Source organism: Athene cunicularia (genome assembly GCF_003259725.1).
Source record: "Athene cunicularia isolate RWA chromosome 22 unlocalized genomic scaffold, athCun1 chr22_part1, whole genome shotgun sequence".
Classification (NCBI taxonomy): domain Eukaryota; kingdom Metazoa; phylum Chordata; class Aves; order Strigiformes; family Strigidae; genus Athene; species Athene cunicularia.
In genome coordinates, this window is record NW_020799128.1 from 4,299,309 (window position 1) to 4,314,879 (window position 15,571).

Genomic DNA, 15,571 nt, shown 5'->3' on the forward strand with positions numbered 1-15,571 from the left:
GGGAGAGACAAAGAAGATGTGGTTGTGCCGACATCGGGGGGTAGGTACGACGTGCACCTGAAGAAGAGGCAGCGCGTCGCAGTGTACTGGGAGGAGGAGGTGTCTGAAGTGCGTCGCTGCACCTGGTTTTACAAGGGAGACAAGGACAATAAGTACGTTCCCTACTCGGAGACCTTCAGCGAAGAGCTGGAGGTAAACACGCTGTCAGGGAGCATCCGACTTGCCGAGAAGCATCTGGGCTTCTCACTGTCACATCCCGGCCCCCACATCCCAAACTGCACATGGGGCGACGGCACCAGAGTCACACCCGAGGATGTGAACTTGAAAGAGGCTTTGGGGTGGTGTGTTTGCAGCTGATTAACAACTGTGCACAGCGCCAGGGTCCCTCCCAGCTGCTGTGGCTGGGCGGCCTCCCCTTGCCCCGGCCCCGCTATGCGTGTGGTGTCGCCAAAGCCGAGGGGGTTGTGAAGGGGAGAAGGAGGAACCGTCGTCACGGGGACCCACTGAAGGCCACGTGGTGTCAGAGACTTCAGTGGCCTGTGCTGTGAACGGCCGAGGGCTTTTCTGTGGAAAGATACCTATGTGGGGATATGTGTGTGTAAAAATATACATCTTCACAATAATCCGTGTTCTGACGTACCAAAAAACACAATTCTAAATTGATGGGGAAATCTGCTGCTCTCTAGCAGGCTATTCAGGTGACCCTGTGCCTCCTCCACCTTGACCTGCCTGATTTCTCTGCCTCTTTCGCAAAGTGTGTTGATAAGAGACACCGTAAAATGGGGTGGGGAATGTCCCAAGTGGGTGAATATTCATGGGAATACTTCAGCTGACTCACGGAGGGTGTGCTTTACCTTAGGCAGCTTACATGGTTGCTGTGACCCTGGATGAATGGAAGAAGAAGCTGGAGTCCCCCAGCAGAGAAATCATTATCCTGCACAACCCAAAGGTGAGGAGGGGCCTGGTGGTCGTTTTGTTGGCCAGCACGGACGTCCCTTCTGTTCTCTTGAGGCTTTCTGCTCTGCCTTTCTGCTGTTCCTTTTAACCACGCCTGCTGAGAGATCAGCTTTGTCCAGAGGACGTTCGCAGACCGAGGGCAGTGCCAGCAGAGTCTGCTTCACCCCCCAGCGTCTCTTCCCGAGCCGCCGTTCACTCCCTTTGTGCAAAGGGCTCGTAGCGGTGCGAACGCGTGAACAACCGGGCTGCTGGGCTGCATCGACTGCTCTGACCTCATTCATCTGATACACGCTCTGAATTATATATACCCGTGCTGCAAAGCCCCCCCGGCGGGGATGGGAGCGCCAGCGGCAGAAATCCCGCTGGGGAGCAATTCCCTGCTCCCGGAGGTGCTGCCCGGTGCTGCGGGGGGGGGCAGAGCCCCCGGCGCCCCAGGCCGGCTCCCGGCCGCCCTCCCCGAGGGAGCTTTGGACGGAGCCGCTGCCGAACCGAGCGCGGACCCCAACGGCAGCAGAATGAAGGGAATTTGAAATCCGTGCTGGGATCTGAGCCGAGTTCTCCATTTTAGAGGGGAACGGCCTAAAGCCCTGGAGACCCGCAGCTCCAGCGTTAAGCAACGCACTTGCCAGGGCCCCAGATTCACGTTTTGCCATCTAAGCAAGGCGGGAGGAGTCCGTGTAAGCCCGTGCCTGAGCTAGAGGGGAAGACGGTCGTAGCTGACCGTCTTCGTCTTACCTTCGGCCTCTGGGGGAGGTTTGACTCGGTTTGGCTTTGACCCGGTGCTGTGCTCCGTGCTTGCCTGCCGCTGGAGCTCAGCCCGCTGGCGTGTGCTGCCTGCAGGAGAAGCTCCAGCCTCGTCCCTCTGTCCCGGCCCGTGCACAGCTTCGGGGCAGCGCGCCTTCCTGCTCCTCTCGCGATTAATTTCAGGCCTTGGTTCCTGCAGGGAGAGACAAAGAAGATGTGGTTGTGCCGACATCGGGGGGTAGGTACGACGTGCACCTGAAGAAGAGGCAGCGCGTCGCAGTGTACTGGGAGGAGGAGGTGTCTGAAGTGCGTCGCTGCACCTGGTTTTACAAGGGAGACAAGGACAATAAGTACGTTCCCTACTCGGAGACCTTCAGCGAAGAGCTGGAGGTAAACACGCTGTCAGGGAGCATCCGACTTGCCGAGAAGCATCTGGGCTTCTCACTGTCACATCCCGGCCCCCACATCCCAAACTGCACATGGGGCGACGGCACCAGAGTCACACCCGAGGATGTGAACTTGAAAGAGGCTTTGGGGTGGTGTGTTTGCAGCTGATTAACAACTGTGCACAGCGCCAGGGTCCCTCCCAGCTGCTGTGGCTGGGCGGCCTCCCCTTGCCCCGGCCCCGCTATGCGTGTGGTGTCGCCAAAGCCGAGGGGGTTGTGAAGGGGAGAAGGAGGAACCGTCGTCACGGGGACCCACTGAAGGCCACGTGGTGTCAGAGACTTCAGTGGCCTGTGCTGTGAACGGCCGAGGGCTTTTCTGTGGAAAGATACCTATGTGGGGATATGTGTGTGTAAAAATATACATCTTCACAATAATCCGTGTTCTGACGTACCAAAAAACACAATTCTAAATTGATGGGGAAATCTGCTGCTCTCTAGCAGGCTATTCAGGTGACCCTGTGCCTCCTCCACCTTGACCTGCCTGATTTCTCTGCCTCTTTCGCAAAGTGTGTTGATAAGAGACACCGTAAAATGGGGTGGGGAATGTCCCAAGTGGGTGAATATTCATGGGAATACTTCAGCTGACTCACGGAGGGTGTGCTTTACCTTAGGCAGCTTACATGGTTGCTGTGACCCTGGATGAATGGAAGAAGAAGCTGGAGTCCCCCAGCAGAGAAATCATTATCCTGCACAACCCAAAGGTGAGGAGGGGCCTGGTGGTCGTTTTGTTGGCCAGCACGGACGTCCCTTCTGTTCTCTTGAGGCTTTCTGCTCTGCCTTTCTGCTGTTCCTTTTAACCACGCCTGCTGAGAGATCAGCTTTGTCCAGAGGACGTTCGCAGACCGAGGGCAGTGCCAGCAGAGTCTGCTTCACCCCCCAGCGTCTCTTCCCGAGCCGCCGTTCACTCCCTTTGTGCAAAGGGCTCGTAGCGGCACGGGTGAATGTCGCAGGCTGGTGCCGCCCCGTCACCCGCTGGCTCCTGCAGTGGAACTTCCGCTCTGCTTCACCGCGGGTGCCGGGCGGCTTAATGACAGGCTCTTCTTGTTTATAAGCTGATGGTGCACTACCACCCCGCTGCCACCTCCGACGACTGGGGCTCAACTCCCACGGAGCAAGGTCGGCCTCGGACTGTGAAGAGAGGGGTGGAAAACATCGCTGCCGAGATCCCCAACGGTGAGCTCGCTTCTCTCTCCCCTCCACACAAAGCTACAGAGCTTGTTCTCTGCCCTGTGTTTTCAAAATGAAGCTTCCACCATCCTTTTAAACAAGAGGCATATCCTGTTGAAAGGAGCTGAATGGTTTTGAGAAACTCCCAGCACCAGAGCAGCAGGCATCTGGGGAGCTCCCAGCGCCTGCCCAAGACCAGAGCTGCGGGAGGCAGCGCCTGAAATGACCCCGGAGGTCTCGGCGCTTATGTTCGTGAAGGAGTTTCTTCCCGTGGTGGGGACACGGGTTTAGCACCCACCTACTGGCGGTGACTCGCTGGGGCACATGCTGGGGCACATGCTCGCCCTGTCTCTGAAGCTGCACGTCAGCTCTGCCCCCTCCCAGCTCTCCCTGAGCTCCCACTGCGGCCTCAGGCCTCGTCCCGGTGCCGGGGACAGGCAGTTAGTCCCGTCTAACCGGGAGAGTGCGTATGGAAACCAAAGTGTGTGGGAAGTAGAGAACAGGACGTGACTCTGCCTGGTGCCTATGCCAGAGCGTGGGGGGCCGGGGGGCTCTGCAGAGCGGGCAGGGCACAGGCAGCCGGGCCCCGTCCTCCTGGTCCTGCCCCTCCCGTGCCCAGCGGCCGGGGGCTGTGAGCCACGAGGACCAGCCTGACAGTGGCAGATGCTCTTCAAGCCTCCTCGCCTTCCTCCATGCCCCAGGGTGGGCAGCTGAACTTAGCAGGACAGACAGCTCAGGAACGTGAGAAATCCCGCAGAGCCCGAGCACTAGCTCAGGGGTTTTCGTTGCCTGCTGAGGTGAGGGTGGGAGCTCCGCTCTGCGCAGAGCCCGTGGGTGCAGCGGGGCGGTTCCCCCTGCAGCCAGGTCCCTTGCAGGGCCCGTGCTCTGACTCTCTCGTTCCTCCCCCAGGAGAGCCGCTGCAGATCGACCACCTGGTTTTCGTGGTGCATGGGATCGGCCCGGCCTGCGACATCCGCTTCAGGAACATCATCCAGTGTGGTAGGTGCGGGGCCCGGCCGGTGCCACTTCCACGCTGCCTCTGGCGGGGCCGGTGACACTCCCGGCTGTGGCCCCCGCGGCCCCCGCCCCGGCCAGTGGCACGGTCCCGTGTGCTGCCCACGGGGGGAGCGTGAGCGCGATGCTCGCCGAGCCCTTAAATCCCACCATCTGGAAAGGTTTGGGCAGCCGCTTGTCACTACCGTGTTCTGCTGCTGCTCAGAATAGGGACTTTTCCAAATTGGATGCAGATTGTCCAAGTAATTGTCTAAACCTGCTAAATTAGCAACCTGCTCCGTCTGTGGGTCAGTCTCACTGGGGGAGGTGTGACACTCTCCGGAGTGATTTTAGAGCAAACCCAGGGATGCTGCTTCTGGCTCGGGGAACCCGCAGGCTGCCTGGAGGTTGGGAGCTGGCCCTGGCCCTGCGCTGAGCACCCACTGCGGGTCCGTGCTGGCCACAGGGCTCCAAACCCAGCGGCTCCGCTCTGACCCAGCCGTTATTATTTGCTCTGAGGGCTTCAGTTCTGCAGGGGAGGTGATCACTGAAACTGCCTGGAAGCCCGACATGATTTAACTTGTAGAAGTCAAGGGAGCTGAGAGTTTTCACAGCGGACTGTTTAGTTCCTATAAAATATACCTCTGCTTTAATGCAGTCTCTTCTATACGTGCATCTGATTAAACTTTTTTGAAGGCTGCTGACCACTTGTAACAAAGGAACCAGCCTTTCTCCCGCAGAACAGAGTCATTTCAAGTTCACGTCCTCCCTCAGGATTCCCTAACATGTGCATCTTTGCACAGATTTATTTTTTTTACATTCCTAAAAGTACTTTTGTTGTCCTGACCGCTGTGTTCATGCCCTGACCACGCAGAGGGGAAGCTTGTTACAGATGGGATCCAGTAAGCGCACACGTAGGGACGTGGAGCCTTCCCCTGATCTTGTAGTTAAAGATTCAAGGTCGTAGGGTAGCAGCAGCAGCAGATTAAAGACCGTGGTGGGATTTCCCCTGGTAATGATCTTTTCTTTTATCTTATTAAGCGTTGTTGATGCAGCAGGTGTGTCCTGCGGCCTGCTGGATCTCGCTAAGAATTCATGCTCTTTTCCCAGTGAATGACTTCAGGAACGTTTCCCTGAGCATGCTGCAGGCGCACTTCAGGAAGGCGCAGGAGCAGCAGCAGATCGGCCGGGTGGAATTCCTGCCTGTCAACTGGCACAGCTCCCTCCACTCCACTGGCGTCGACGTGTAAGTGTCCGCGGGAGCGGCAGAGCGCACAGGCAGCCTCCTCCTGTGGAAACTGAGTGTTCTGGTGGCCACCGTGGGCAAAGGGAGACCCGTGAGTGTGCAGGGGTGAGCAGGACAGACGGGGTCCCTAGAGCTCCCCCATGTCAGCTCCCTCCCGCCGTCGCCTTGCAGTCCCGTTTCGCAGAGCGCAGCCGGTGCCTGCTCTGATGGGCGTCCAGCGGCCAGGAGAGGCTCCTGCCCTTCCCTGGCTCATGCCAGCAGGGGCCGTGGGCACCCGCACGTTGCCAAAGGCCACTGGAAACCCATTGCCCTGTTTCTGCAGGCAGACACTGCTCTGCAGCGCCCCGGGAAGCTCCCGGGAGGGGGAGGTTGGGCTCGTTACCCCTGCCTGGAGCACAAGAGCACAGGCCATCCTCTGCCTTCAGCCTTGGCACGAGCCAAGGCTCTGGATTACAACACCCGTCCTTTGAGAGGGTGACAATCCTCCTCCGAACTTGCCCTTTGCTTTAGAAACGCGCCGGGGTTCGCCAGCACCCCTGCCTCCAATTCCCTCTCTCCTCGTTTTCCTCCCCCCTCGCAGTGACCTGGAGCGAATCACTCTGCCGAGCATCAACCGCCTGCGTCACTTCATCAACGACACCATCCTGGACGTCTTCTTCTACAACAGCTCCACCTATTGCCAGACCGTCCTGGACACGGTGGCGTCCGAAATGAACCGCCTGTACCAGCTCTTTCGTCAGAGGAACCCCCTCTTCAAAGGGGGGGTGTCCATCGCGGGGCACAGCTTGGGTACGGGGCTTCACCCACGGGTGGGGCGAAGGCCACCGGACCGGTGGAGCGGGGAGGGCACCGGCCCTTCGCCCCAGACAGGCTCCTCCCCGCCGAGGTGCTGATGCTCTGTCCTGGTTTCCAGGGTCGCTCATTTTGTTTGACCTCCTGACGAACCAGAAGGCAGGTCCCGAGGAGGGGGAGCGTGGCCAGGAGGTACGGGGGGAGCTCACACCGACCCCCCGCTTTGGTGGCTGCAGCGGGGAGAGACCCCGGAGCGCGGGGAAGAGGGGAGTGACCCCGATGGCTCTGTCCTGTTCGCAGGAGCCCAGCACAGCCTCGGACCTCAGGGTTACTGAGGAAGTAATAGAAGCCCTGAAGAAGCTGGACCTGTCTGAATACTGTGGTGTTTTTGAGAAGGAGAAGATGGACCCGCAGGCAATGGTAAGGAGCTCTCCTCTTCTGCTGTCTCTTCTCTGCTTTTCCTCCCAGCCCTCTTGCCTTGTGCACACCTTGCTGGCACGTGAAGTGTCTCCGAGGAGTGCAGCAGGAACAGAATCAGAGAGGAGAGCAATACCTCACCGCCCGCGCCGCTCTGCTCCCCTGCCAACACCTGGACTGCTTCCCTTCCAGTTCCTGTGTACAGATCAGAACTTTAAAGAAATGGGGATTCCCCTAGGACCAAGAACGAAGATCCTCCATTACTTCAACTCCCAGAGGGAGATGCAGGTTTGTCACCCACGCAGCTCGTCACCTCCCAGGTCACCTCCCGTCAGCCTGCGCCACGTACGGTTGGTCCCCGATCACCCCGACCTCCTCGCTCCTGGCCACCCTTGCCCGGGCGGCTCTCGGGGGCTCTTGTTTGGCTGCTCCCGCCTGTTCCCTGATGGCTCCATCCCGCGGCCCGTAGGGGAGGTCGCGCTCGTTCTGGGTGCAGGGTGCAGGCGGCGGTGCGGATGGGTGATGGTGTGGTGCAGGTCACCCGGCTTGGGGGGTCAGGGGGCTCTCACTGGCAGGCGGGGGGCTCGGGCCGTGGCGTGGGCTCGTGGCAGGAGCCACGCTACCAGGGGTCCCCGTCTGTGTTGCTGCAGGACCAGGGCGCAGCGGCCGGTGGAGCCAGGCCAGGGTCCCCATCGCAGCACGGCCCCAGCAGCGCGAACGGTGGCAGGAACTGCCAGTTCTGGGACATCGGCTTAGGACAGGTGACATGTCCTGACGGCAACAGCAGGGCTCCTCCCACCAGCGCGGGGCTCTGTCCAGGAACAAATCTGAGCCTCCCTCTCTCCTAGGTCTTGGCAAACTACCCGCAGCTGGATTATAAACCCACCATCTTCTTTGCTTTCGGGTCTCCCATCGGGATGTTTTTGACGGTGCGAGGGGTGAAGCGGATCAACCCAGACTACAGCCTGCCCACCTGCAGGGGCTTCTTCAACATCTTCCACCCCGTAGGTAGAGGAGGCAGAGCCTTCCCGCGAGAGACGCGCGGAGCACGAGCCCTGGCTCACTGCCCCCCTCCTCTGCGCAGTACGACCCGGTGGCCTACAGGATCGAGCCCCTGATTGTGCCAGATCTGGAGTTTGAGCCTATGCTGCTGCCCCACCACAAGGGCAGGAAGAGGATGCACCTGGGTAAGGGAAGGGGCAGCCCCCCTCGCCCTGCCCCGGGCAGCTGCTGCGGCCCCCGCAGCCCAACACCGCCCCCCTGCCTTTCAGAGCTGAAGGAGGGGCTGACTCGCATGAGCGTGGACCTGAAGAACAACTTGCTGGGGTCGCTGCGGGTGGCCTGGCAGTCCTTCACGCGGGCCCCGCTGCCAGCCGTGGAGGCGGCAGGACCCGACGCTGAACCGGAGGCAGAGGCCGGCCCGGAGAAGCCACCAGGTGGGTGGCGCGGGCGGGGGGATGCAGCAGCGCGCTCAGGCTCCCTGTGGCCGGGCTGGGGTCTCGGCCTGTCCCCCAGCTCTGGCTGCCCCTCACAGAGCTGCTGTCCCAGAGTGGGAGAGCCCTGGGGGAAGGACCTGGCCCTCTCTGCCAGAGCGGGCGCAGGGGTGGCACGGCCACACTGTGGCATTTCGCAGCTTCTGCTCCCCGTTGGCTGAACCACGTTGCTCTTCGTCCCTCCAGACACAAAGCCAGAGGAGACCCCCCCGGCAGGGAAGGAAGAGGCTGCGCTCATTAACGTGGGGAGGCTGAACGGAGGGAGGCGCATAGACTACGTGCTGCAGGAGAAGCCCATCGAGAGCTTTAATGAGTATTTATTTGCACTACAAGGGCACCTCTGCTACTGGTAAGATTCTGCCTGACTGTCAGAGCTTCAAGTCCATGTCTGACGTAAGCCGAGGCATCGCTTTTAAAGCCAACATAGTAAGAAAAGCCTTAAGGTGTGTCTGGGCTGTAACACAGACAGGGCCGGGGCTGTGGGGGGGGGTGGGGAACGACACACAGTGGAAGGGGACTGGTGCCCCCAGTGCTGCCTCTGCCCCACAACGGTGCCAGGAGTCCTGAGGGAGCGGGGAGCCAAGTGTCCCCCTCTAATTCTCCCGTCCTCCTCCTCCAGGGAGTCAGAAGACACGGTTCTGCTGGTTCTGAAGGAGATCTACCAGACGCAAGGCATCACACTGGACCAGCCTTTGCCAGGCAGCCAGTGACCAACCGGGGCTGTTGAGGCCGCCCGCTGTAAGTCACCTCGCCTACACCTTCCTTCCGGATTGCCCAGGACACCCCAGAGGACACCCGGTTCGCTTTGAGGGACCTTATTTACAGCGCTGTGTCTAATGCAGGAGTTTGTGTCGGGTTTTTTCTTTGGCCTGTCAGCATGTTTGGCTTCTTTCCTCCCGCCCTGCACACGAGCACCGCGGACAGGAGCAGGGTAACGACTTGCTGCTGCAGACCAGGGCGGCAGCACCCCGCGCGGTTCTGTCGGCTCAGTCCAAGTGTCCCCCGGGGATGCGCGGCCCCTGCTCCAAGCCTCGGGGCCTGAACGGTTCTTACCTACAGGTGACAAACCAGAGCCCGGCCCCCACGGCCCTGGCAGGGGGATTCCACCCTCTGCTGCTAATTGCTGGCCCGGGGTAGATGAGAGGTGAGGGGCGTCCTCGTTTTCTTGCCCTGGAGCTCTGGCTGCTGGGCCTGGGCTGGGCTTTGGGCTGCCCTAGTGCTGGGGTTTGCTCTCCCCGTGTTCACCTGTTGCTTTCTTAGGTCCAAGTACTCACCAGAAAAGTCCAGATTCCTCCTCTACCTTCCTCTCCCCTCTGCCGCTGTCCCTGCATGCTGCTTCCCAAGTACTTGCTGCTACCCGGAGATGATTTTCCTCCATTTTGGGTAGGGGCCAGGGGAAAACCATCAGGGGAGATCCCCTCTGCTCACACACACACACACACGCGCACGCACAGCACTTGTGCCGTGGCTCCCCGCGGCAGCATGTACTTCCCACCCTGCGCCTTGCAAGCTCCCACGCTCACTCCTCCAGCCCCAAGCAGCCATTGAGGGCCTGACCCTGCTCCTGGCTTAGCGAGGGAACTCGTGACCTCGAGGAATAAAAAAGCCTTAAACGTGCAGCATGGGGAGAGCCGGAGCAGCCTTGTCGAGGGAGGGGGATGGCTGGCGTCTCCCTGGCCTAACGGGCTGCGGGCTCTGGGAGGTGGAGCCCGGGCACAGGCATCTGGGGAGCGCGTCCCCTCCCGCCCAGCTCCCCAGATCCCACCGACCATCTCCAGCACACCTGACCCAGACCCCTCGGTGCCCTCACCTGGGCGCAAGCCAAGGGCCTCCCTGAGGCACTGCCTGCACCTCGCCTAGGGCCAGGCTGGCGCCCAGATCTAACCGGGCAGGAGGAAAGCTCAGGCTGGGGGAAAGCAGCAGGTCCTCAGCGCACCCAGGAAGGGGGGGGCCTGCAGGGGCAGCCCTGCCGCGCTCTGTGGGCGTGGAGCAGTGTGGCTTTCGTGGTGGCCGCGGGGACCTGGCGCTGGGCAGGCTCCAGCCGCGGGGTTTGGTTTAAATACACAAACCGTGGCCGGCGAGGCGGGGGCCCAGGCCTGTCGGGTCCAGACAGCGTGTCCCCAGTGAAGAAGTGGCCCCGGCTCTGCCGGCAGCTCAGCTTGCAGCTCCCTGTGTTCTGGCCCAAGGGGGCGGGGGCCAGTGAGCCCCGGGGACCCCCCTTTGCCACCAGAGCCCCCCAGGGCTGGGGCCAGAGCCTGTGGGCAAGGTGGAGGTGGGTGCTGCCACAGCCTTTGGAAGAGCCAAACCACTTTCCACTGACTTTTGCCCTGCATGGGGTAAGGAGCCTTCTTTCCACAGCCTGTTTGTTTGTCCTTCATCGTGCACTATTTGAAAGGTTTTGTTTGCAGCCTACATCCCCCCTCCCACCCCAAAGGAGAGAAGCTGTTCTTTTACCTGGCTGCAGAAACAGACGCTGTTCAGCTGGCACCTGAACTACCGATTGCTAAAGCATCTCCTACAACAGTAGGAAAGGAACAGTCTTAACATGGGACACTCTCACGATCAGCTTTTTAATTTAAGCACTTTGTTAAAAAAATGTTAAAATACATTTTAAATGTTATTTAATGTCTTTTCCAGCAAAAGCCAAAATAAATAAGTAGATGACTGTGGTGGGTGTGTGTCTGGGGGGAGAGGGCTGAAGAATTCCCATTGTGCACATTTTTAGGGGGAAGTAAAGCTGTTTCTGTAACTTCTGCTGAAGTTGCAGGGTTGCAGAGGGCTCGTGTGGCCCAAACTGAGGAGGATGAGGTGGTGTTCCCATTACTGTCACATCCCGAGGCTGGCAGAGACACGTGCTGGGGCACAGCCTCCCCTCTGCTGCCTGCACGTGCACACACCTGGTCAAGAACAGACATTTCTGTGGAGACCAGTGACCAGGAACTACTTACAACAGTCCTGCCACACAGCTGTGCCTTGGCTCTGTCTGAGCAAACAAACCATGGTGTAGAGAAACAAGCACCTCTGAAGGGCTGATTTCAGACACCATTTCCTTTTCTGCAGATTGTCACCTCTTTACAACTGTATTAAAGCTGCAAGGAAAGAGATAGAGAATCAACAGCCCTGCAGACACAGCAAAGGAAGTGGTTTGTACAGCAGTCAACCCTTGGAGTCCTTAAGTAAAGCGTTTAGTACCACAGTTCATTAAAAAAATTAAACTCCTTTATTTGGCCAATTAGAAGAAATCAGGGCTGGCACAGTAACACAAATAACAATCACACTAGCTTCACCTTCCCTCTCCCCACTTAATCCACGGTTAAAGCCTGCAACCTCCTGCTCGTTACTCCAATTAGCTCAGCTGCAATTGAAAAGACGGACTGAGGCCTGGCACCGGGAGCCGGTCCTGCTCTTCCTTCCCACCAGAAGGGACACGACCGATGGTGCTTTCTGGACTGGACGCCTGAACTCCCCCGCACGGGACACACCAGACTGTCCTTTTTTCCAGTTCTTCAGCACCTTCCTGGGTCCAACCTCTCACAGGCTCAAGGGGAGGGACCCTGACAACATTCAGTTAAAGGAGTGACACAGGCCCCGGAGCAGACAACGTACCAGCGCCGCAGAGAAACCTGCTTGGCCTTCAGGTCCGTCCTTACTCCAGCTATTTCCTGCAGACCGTGAGCAACCTCCCCGCGCGCTGCCCTGCCCCAGCACTGAAGGAGCAGGAGGTGCCAGCAGGACAGAGCCCGTCACTAGATGTCCAGGTGAAAGCTGGAAGCCACAGGCTTTTCTTGGTGCACTGGCAATTCTTTGGATTTGTACAGAAGTGGTTTGTGGCACATGGAGTCCATCAGAGGAGGGTAATACTGCCTGTAGCAGAGGTATGCAAGCAGGAAGCCAATCGCTGAGCCAACGCACACATCTGTGGGCAAGACCAGAGGAGAGTTCACTTCCCGTTCCCCTCCCAAGCTCTGTGACTCACTCCTGCAGCTTTTCAGCCTGCTCAGAGCTGAGCTGGGTCGGCACCTTGACCCTTGGCTATAAAACAAACCTTGGCATGTATTTCAAAACCAAAGAGAAAGGCGGCGTCGCCTTGCAGGCAGCAAAAAAGTTACCAGGGGAGGAGAAATCGAAACCCCAAGCTGCCGTCATCGTGTGCTCTGAACCCGTCCCCACGCTCCGGGCATCCTGCAGACAGACAGCACCCACCTTGCCAGTGGTGTTTGTAGTCGCAGGTTCGGGACACGGCGATGAGTGTGGCAAGGAAGAGCGGGAGGAGGAAGGCGCAGAGCCGCAGAGCTCTGCCGCCCCGGCCGGGAGCGAAGCAGCGCAGCTTCCCGGCTGCATAGAAGGCCGAGAAGGCGAGGCCAGCGAAGGCAACTGCAAGAGAAACGCGGCGCTTCGGAAATGGCACCAGGCTCCGCCGTGGGCCCTCAGCAGAACCTCATCCTCTCCCCTGCGGTGCTGGAAGGGGATGTCTGTGCCCCAAGGGAAGCACCAGCTCCTGAGTGACAGGAGCCATAGAAGCTGGTACCTTGCAAGCATCCCCCCTCCCAGTAGCTATGAGGCAGCTTCACGCGACGTTTGTCACCCCATCGCTTGGCAGAGGGAACACTGAGGCCCCCCAACAGGCTGATGAATGCAGGCAAAGCTGCAGGGTGCGTGAACGCAGACCCAAGCTGCCCTCCCCAGGGGCTGCTGCTCACCCCAGCTCGCTGCTGGGGCTGTGGCGGGTGGGGGACACGGAGAACTCACACGACGCGTGTCCGCTGGGGAAGCTTTTGCGGCCCTCGGTCACCACGCCAGGGTCGCCCGTGCACACCAGCTCCGCATTCGCTCGGCCGTCGGGGAAGCAGCGGTAGAAGAAGTCTGGCCGTGGCCTAGGGCAGAGAACGAGGCATTAGCCCTGGGGCGTGCGGCGCTTCCCGCATCCCAGCCGCCACCAGCCCTTGCCCAGCTCCCTCCACGGTGCAGAGGGGCAGTGCCGTGACCTGGGCTGAGAGAACACAAAACTGGGCATCGCGCCCCACTCTGCTCCTGCCGGCGTGGGCAGGGCACCCTCGCCAGCCCAGCACTGCTGGGGCAGGACCTGTCAGGCCCTGCGGGTCAGCCCCATCCTGATACTCCCGCCCAGCCTGGCACAGCAAATGCTCTGCAAGAACCAAGTCCCCAGTGGCCTCGGCACATGTCAGAGAAACCTCTGCAGATGCACTCGGCACAGGCAGCTTTCCACTGCCCTGCCCAGAGCCCCCCTGGCACAGGCCTGGACAAACCCACCTAAATAATGCCTGGAGACAGCAGGTCCCCCCTACCAGTGTCTGTTCTAATATTTAATTGCCTTTACAGCTAGAAAAAACACATTCGTCCCAGGCTGAGTATGTCCAACTTCAGCTTTTGGACCTTGCTCCTGCAGTTGGAGCTCTGCCACCGCGCAGACGCGTCTCCCATCCCCGCGCAGGAGCGTTTCTCACCTCCCCACGATGAGCTTCAAGGCATTTGTGAAAACCCCGTTGAGGGCAAGAGCAAGGCTTGCAGCTACGAGAAAGCAGAGAGGTCACATCAGCATCGCCCCCACCTGAACGAGCGCATTCAGGCGCGCGCTCAGACTTCAGCTAGAGCCAGAGAGCTTTGATACCCCAGCAAGAGCAAAGGGCTGGTCTGAGAGAGCCCCGGCTCAGGGCGGACCCCGCGGGGGGACGGAGGAGCTCACCCAGGCAGGCTTCCCGCGTGTCATCTTGGTCGGCGTTCATGAACACCCTCGCCAGGACAATGAGCAATAAAGGAGACAGAAACGCGATGAACTGCCGAAAAACGAGAAGCAGCAGACTTAAGCACTCTCGCCAGGAGACAGCAGCAACTGCTTAGGGAGGTTACACACCTTTCCTTCCCTGGAGCCAAGCAGCAGCCTGTCCTTCCCACACACAGTTACACTCCCATCAGAAAGCCAAACCAACCCAGCTGCACTCGCAGCAGGGTGAGCAGCACGGCTGCTCCTCCTCTGCCATCCAGTGCCTCGTGTACCAAAACCCACAGGTTGCTGGGCACTGCCTGTACCAAAGCGCGAGGGAAAAACAACCCCAGGCAGCATAAATAGTGCAATGCACTAAAAAACCCCTCTCTGCATCCCACTCCTTCCCGTGCTTTACCCATCCGTGCACATGCTCAGCAGCACAGCAGTGTCTTCCCTCCTCTGAGGAAAGCCCAGCGCTCCCCAGGCTCTCAAACAGCACCTCTGCCTCGGGAGCATCGCTCCTGCCTGCAGCTCCCTTCCCCTCCTGCCTGCGGGTTCCCCTTCACAGCATCAGCCACAGCACCTCAGCTCTCCCACCCCTGCAAGCACAAGGATTATCTCTTTGTCAGCAGCACCCATGCTGCTTGTCAGCAAAAAATCCAGGAGCCGATGATTCAGAGGAAACCAGTTCCCATTCACAACACCATGGCCGTGGTGGGATTTAACCCCGGGGACATCCACGGTGTCTGACAGCCTGCCAAGGAGTTTGCTACCACCTCCAGTCTGGCATCCGCCGTGCTTTACACCGCCACATCCAAACGCGACACCAAGGTTTTGTCCTTTAATGCAGTGCCCGGCTCTCGCAGAAAATCCCAAATGCTGTTTGCTAAGAAAGTGGGTGCTTGCCCAACCCAGGAGCCACAGCGTCTCACCGAACCCCCTGCTTCCGAGGCAGAGACAGCTGCTTTATCAGACTGGCGTCTAATGGAAATTAAACACTTACAGTTTTATATTAAACCCTTTTAACGGAGCCTAGAATCCTAGGGAAAACATCTTCACAATAAAATTTATTTTGCTGAAAATAACTGCTTCCAGGCTAAACGTCCCCTGGCAGCGAGAGATGTGCTACCTGCCGTGGTCCTGGTAATCCGGATGTGAAATTGGTTATGAACACGAGGGAAAAGCCCCCGCTAGTTTTTATAAATTCAGCTAAAATCTCAAAGACAACCCTGGATGGTAAAGACTAGATGACAAAACCTGACTGGAAACAGTGCCTAGCTGGCGCTTTCAGTAACGCCCGTTAAGAACGAGCGGCATGCGCAATACAAGTGTTTTACCAGCTTTGATTTCAAAGGGTCGTTTACAGACAAACCCCAAGGCGATGCCGGCAAGAGCCAAACTCACAAACATGGGTACTGTGGGTACGTGATCCGCCTCCACGTAGGGGTTTTTGTAAAGCCACATCTCCTCGGGCTGCACCACGCGCTGGAACGGCGGCAAGAACTCCATGATCCTGGAGGGGAAAGAGCACAAACGCCGCGGTGTCGGGCGGGCGGCACCGGCCCCCCCGCACCCCGGTTCCGGCAGCGCT

The 15,571-nt window shown here is 59.1% G+C and overlaps 2 protein-coding genes across 4 annotated transcripts in view; one reads left to right on the forward strand and one right to left on the reverse strand.

Moving 5' to 3' along the window:
* Positions 1-10,851, forward strand: part of DDHD2 (DDHD domain containing 2) — a 12,247-nt gene extending 1,396 nt beyond the window's left edge. The window contains exons 4-18 of the mRNA XM_026863030.1: positions 6-192; positions 860-949; positions 3,200-3,320; positions 4,224-4,313; positions 5,418-5,553; positions 6,134-6,342; positions 6,467-6,537; positions 6,646-6,765; positions 6,955-7,050; positions 7,413-7,523; positions 7,611-7,766; positions 7,847-7,949; positions 8,034-8,198; positions 8,442-8,604; positions 8,875-10,851. Coding sequence (XP_026718831.1) covers positions 6-192; positions 860-949; positions 3,200-3,320; positions 4,224-4,313; positions 5,418-5,553; positions 6,134-6,342; positions 6,467-6,537; positions 6,646-6,765; positions 6,955-7,050; positions 7,413-7,523; positions 7,611-7,766; positions 7,847-7,949; positions 8,034-8,198; positions 8,442-8,604; positions 8,875-8,965 — 1,909 coding nt within the window. The 3' untranslated portion in view covers positions 8,966-10,851. The remainder of the gene's footprint in view (positions 1-5; positions 193-859; positions 950-3,199; positions 3,321-4,223; positions 4,314-5,417; positions 5,554-6,133; positions 6,343-6,466; positions 6,538-6,645; positions 6,766-6,954; positions 7,051-7,412; positions 7,524-7,610; positions 7,767-7,846; positions 7,950-8,033; positions 8,199-8,441; positions 8,605-8,874) is intronic.
* A 149-nt stretch (positions 10,852-11,000) lies between these two features.
* PLPP5 (phospholipid phosphatase 5) lies at positions 11,001-15,546 on the reverse strand. Of its 3 annotated transcripts, XR_003399886.1 has the most exons (7): positions 15,385-15,546; positions 13,960-14,050; positions 13,721-13,784; positions 13,005-13,129; positions 12,459-12,629; positions 11,862-12,171; positions 11,001-11,344 (listed from the first exon to the last, which is right to left on the reverse strand). XR_003399886.1 is itself a non-coding variant. In XM_026863079.1 (6 exons), exons 1-6 carry the CDS (start codon positions 15,487-15,489, stop codon positions 12,002-12,004), a joined length of 726 nt encoding a protein of 241 aa, XP_026718880.1. In that variant the 5' UTR covers positions 15,490-15,546; the 3' UTR covers positions 11,001-12,001. The 3 variants fall into 3 exon arrangements, 2 of the variants coding, with proteins under 2 accessions (XP_026718880.1, XP_026718881.1); XM_026863079.1 differs by having other exon boundaries at positions 11,001-12,171; XM_026863080.1 differs by having other exon boundaries at positions 11,001-12,171; positions 13,960-14,006; positions 15,345-15,405.
* Between the last annotated feature and the right edge of the window lie 25 nt (positions 15,547-15,571).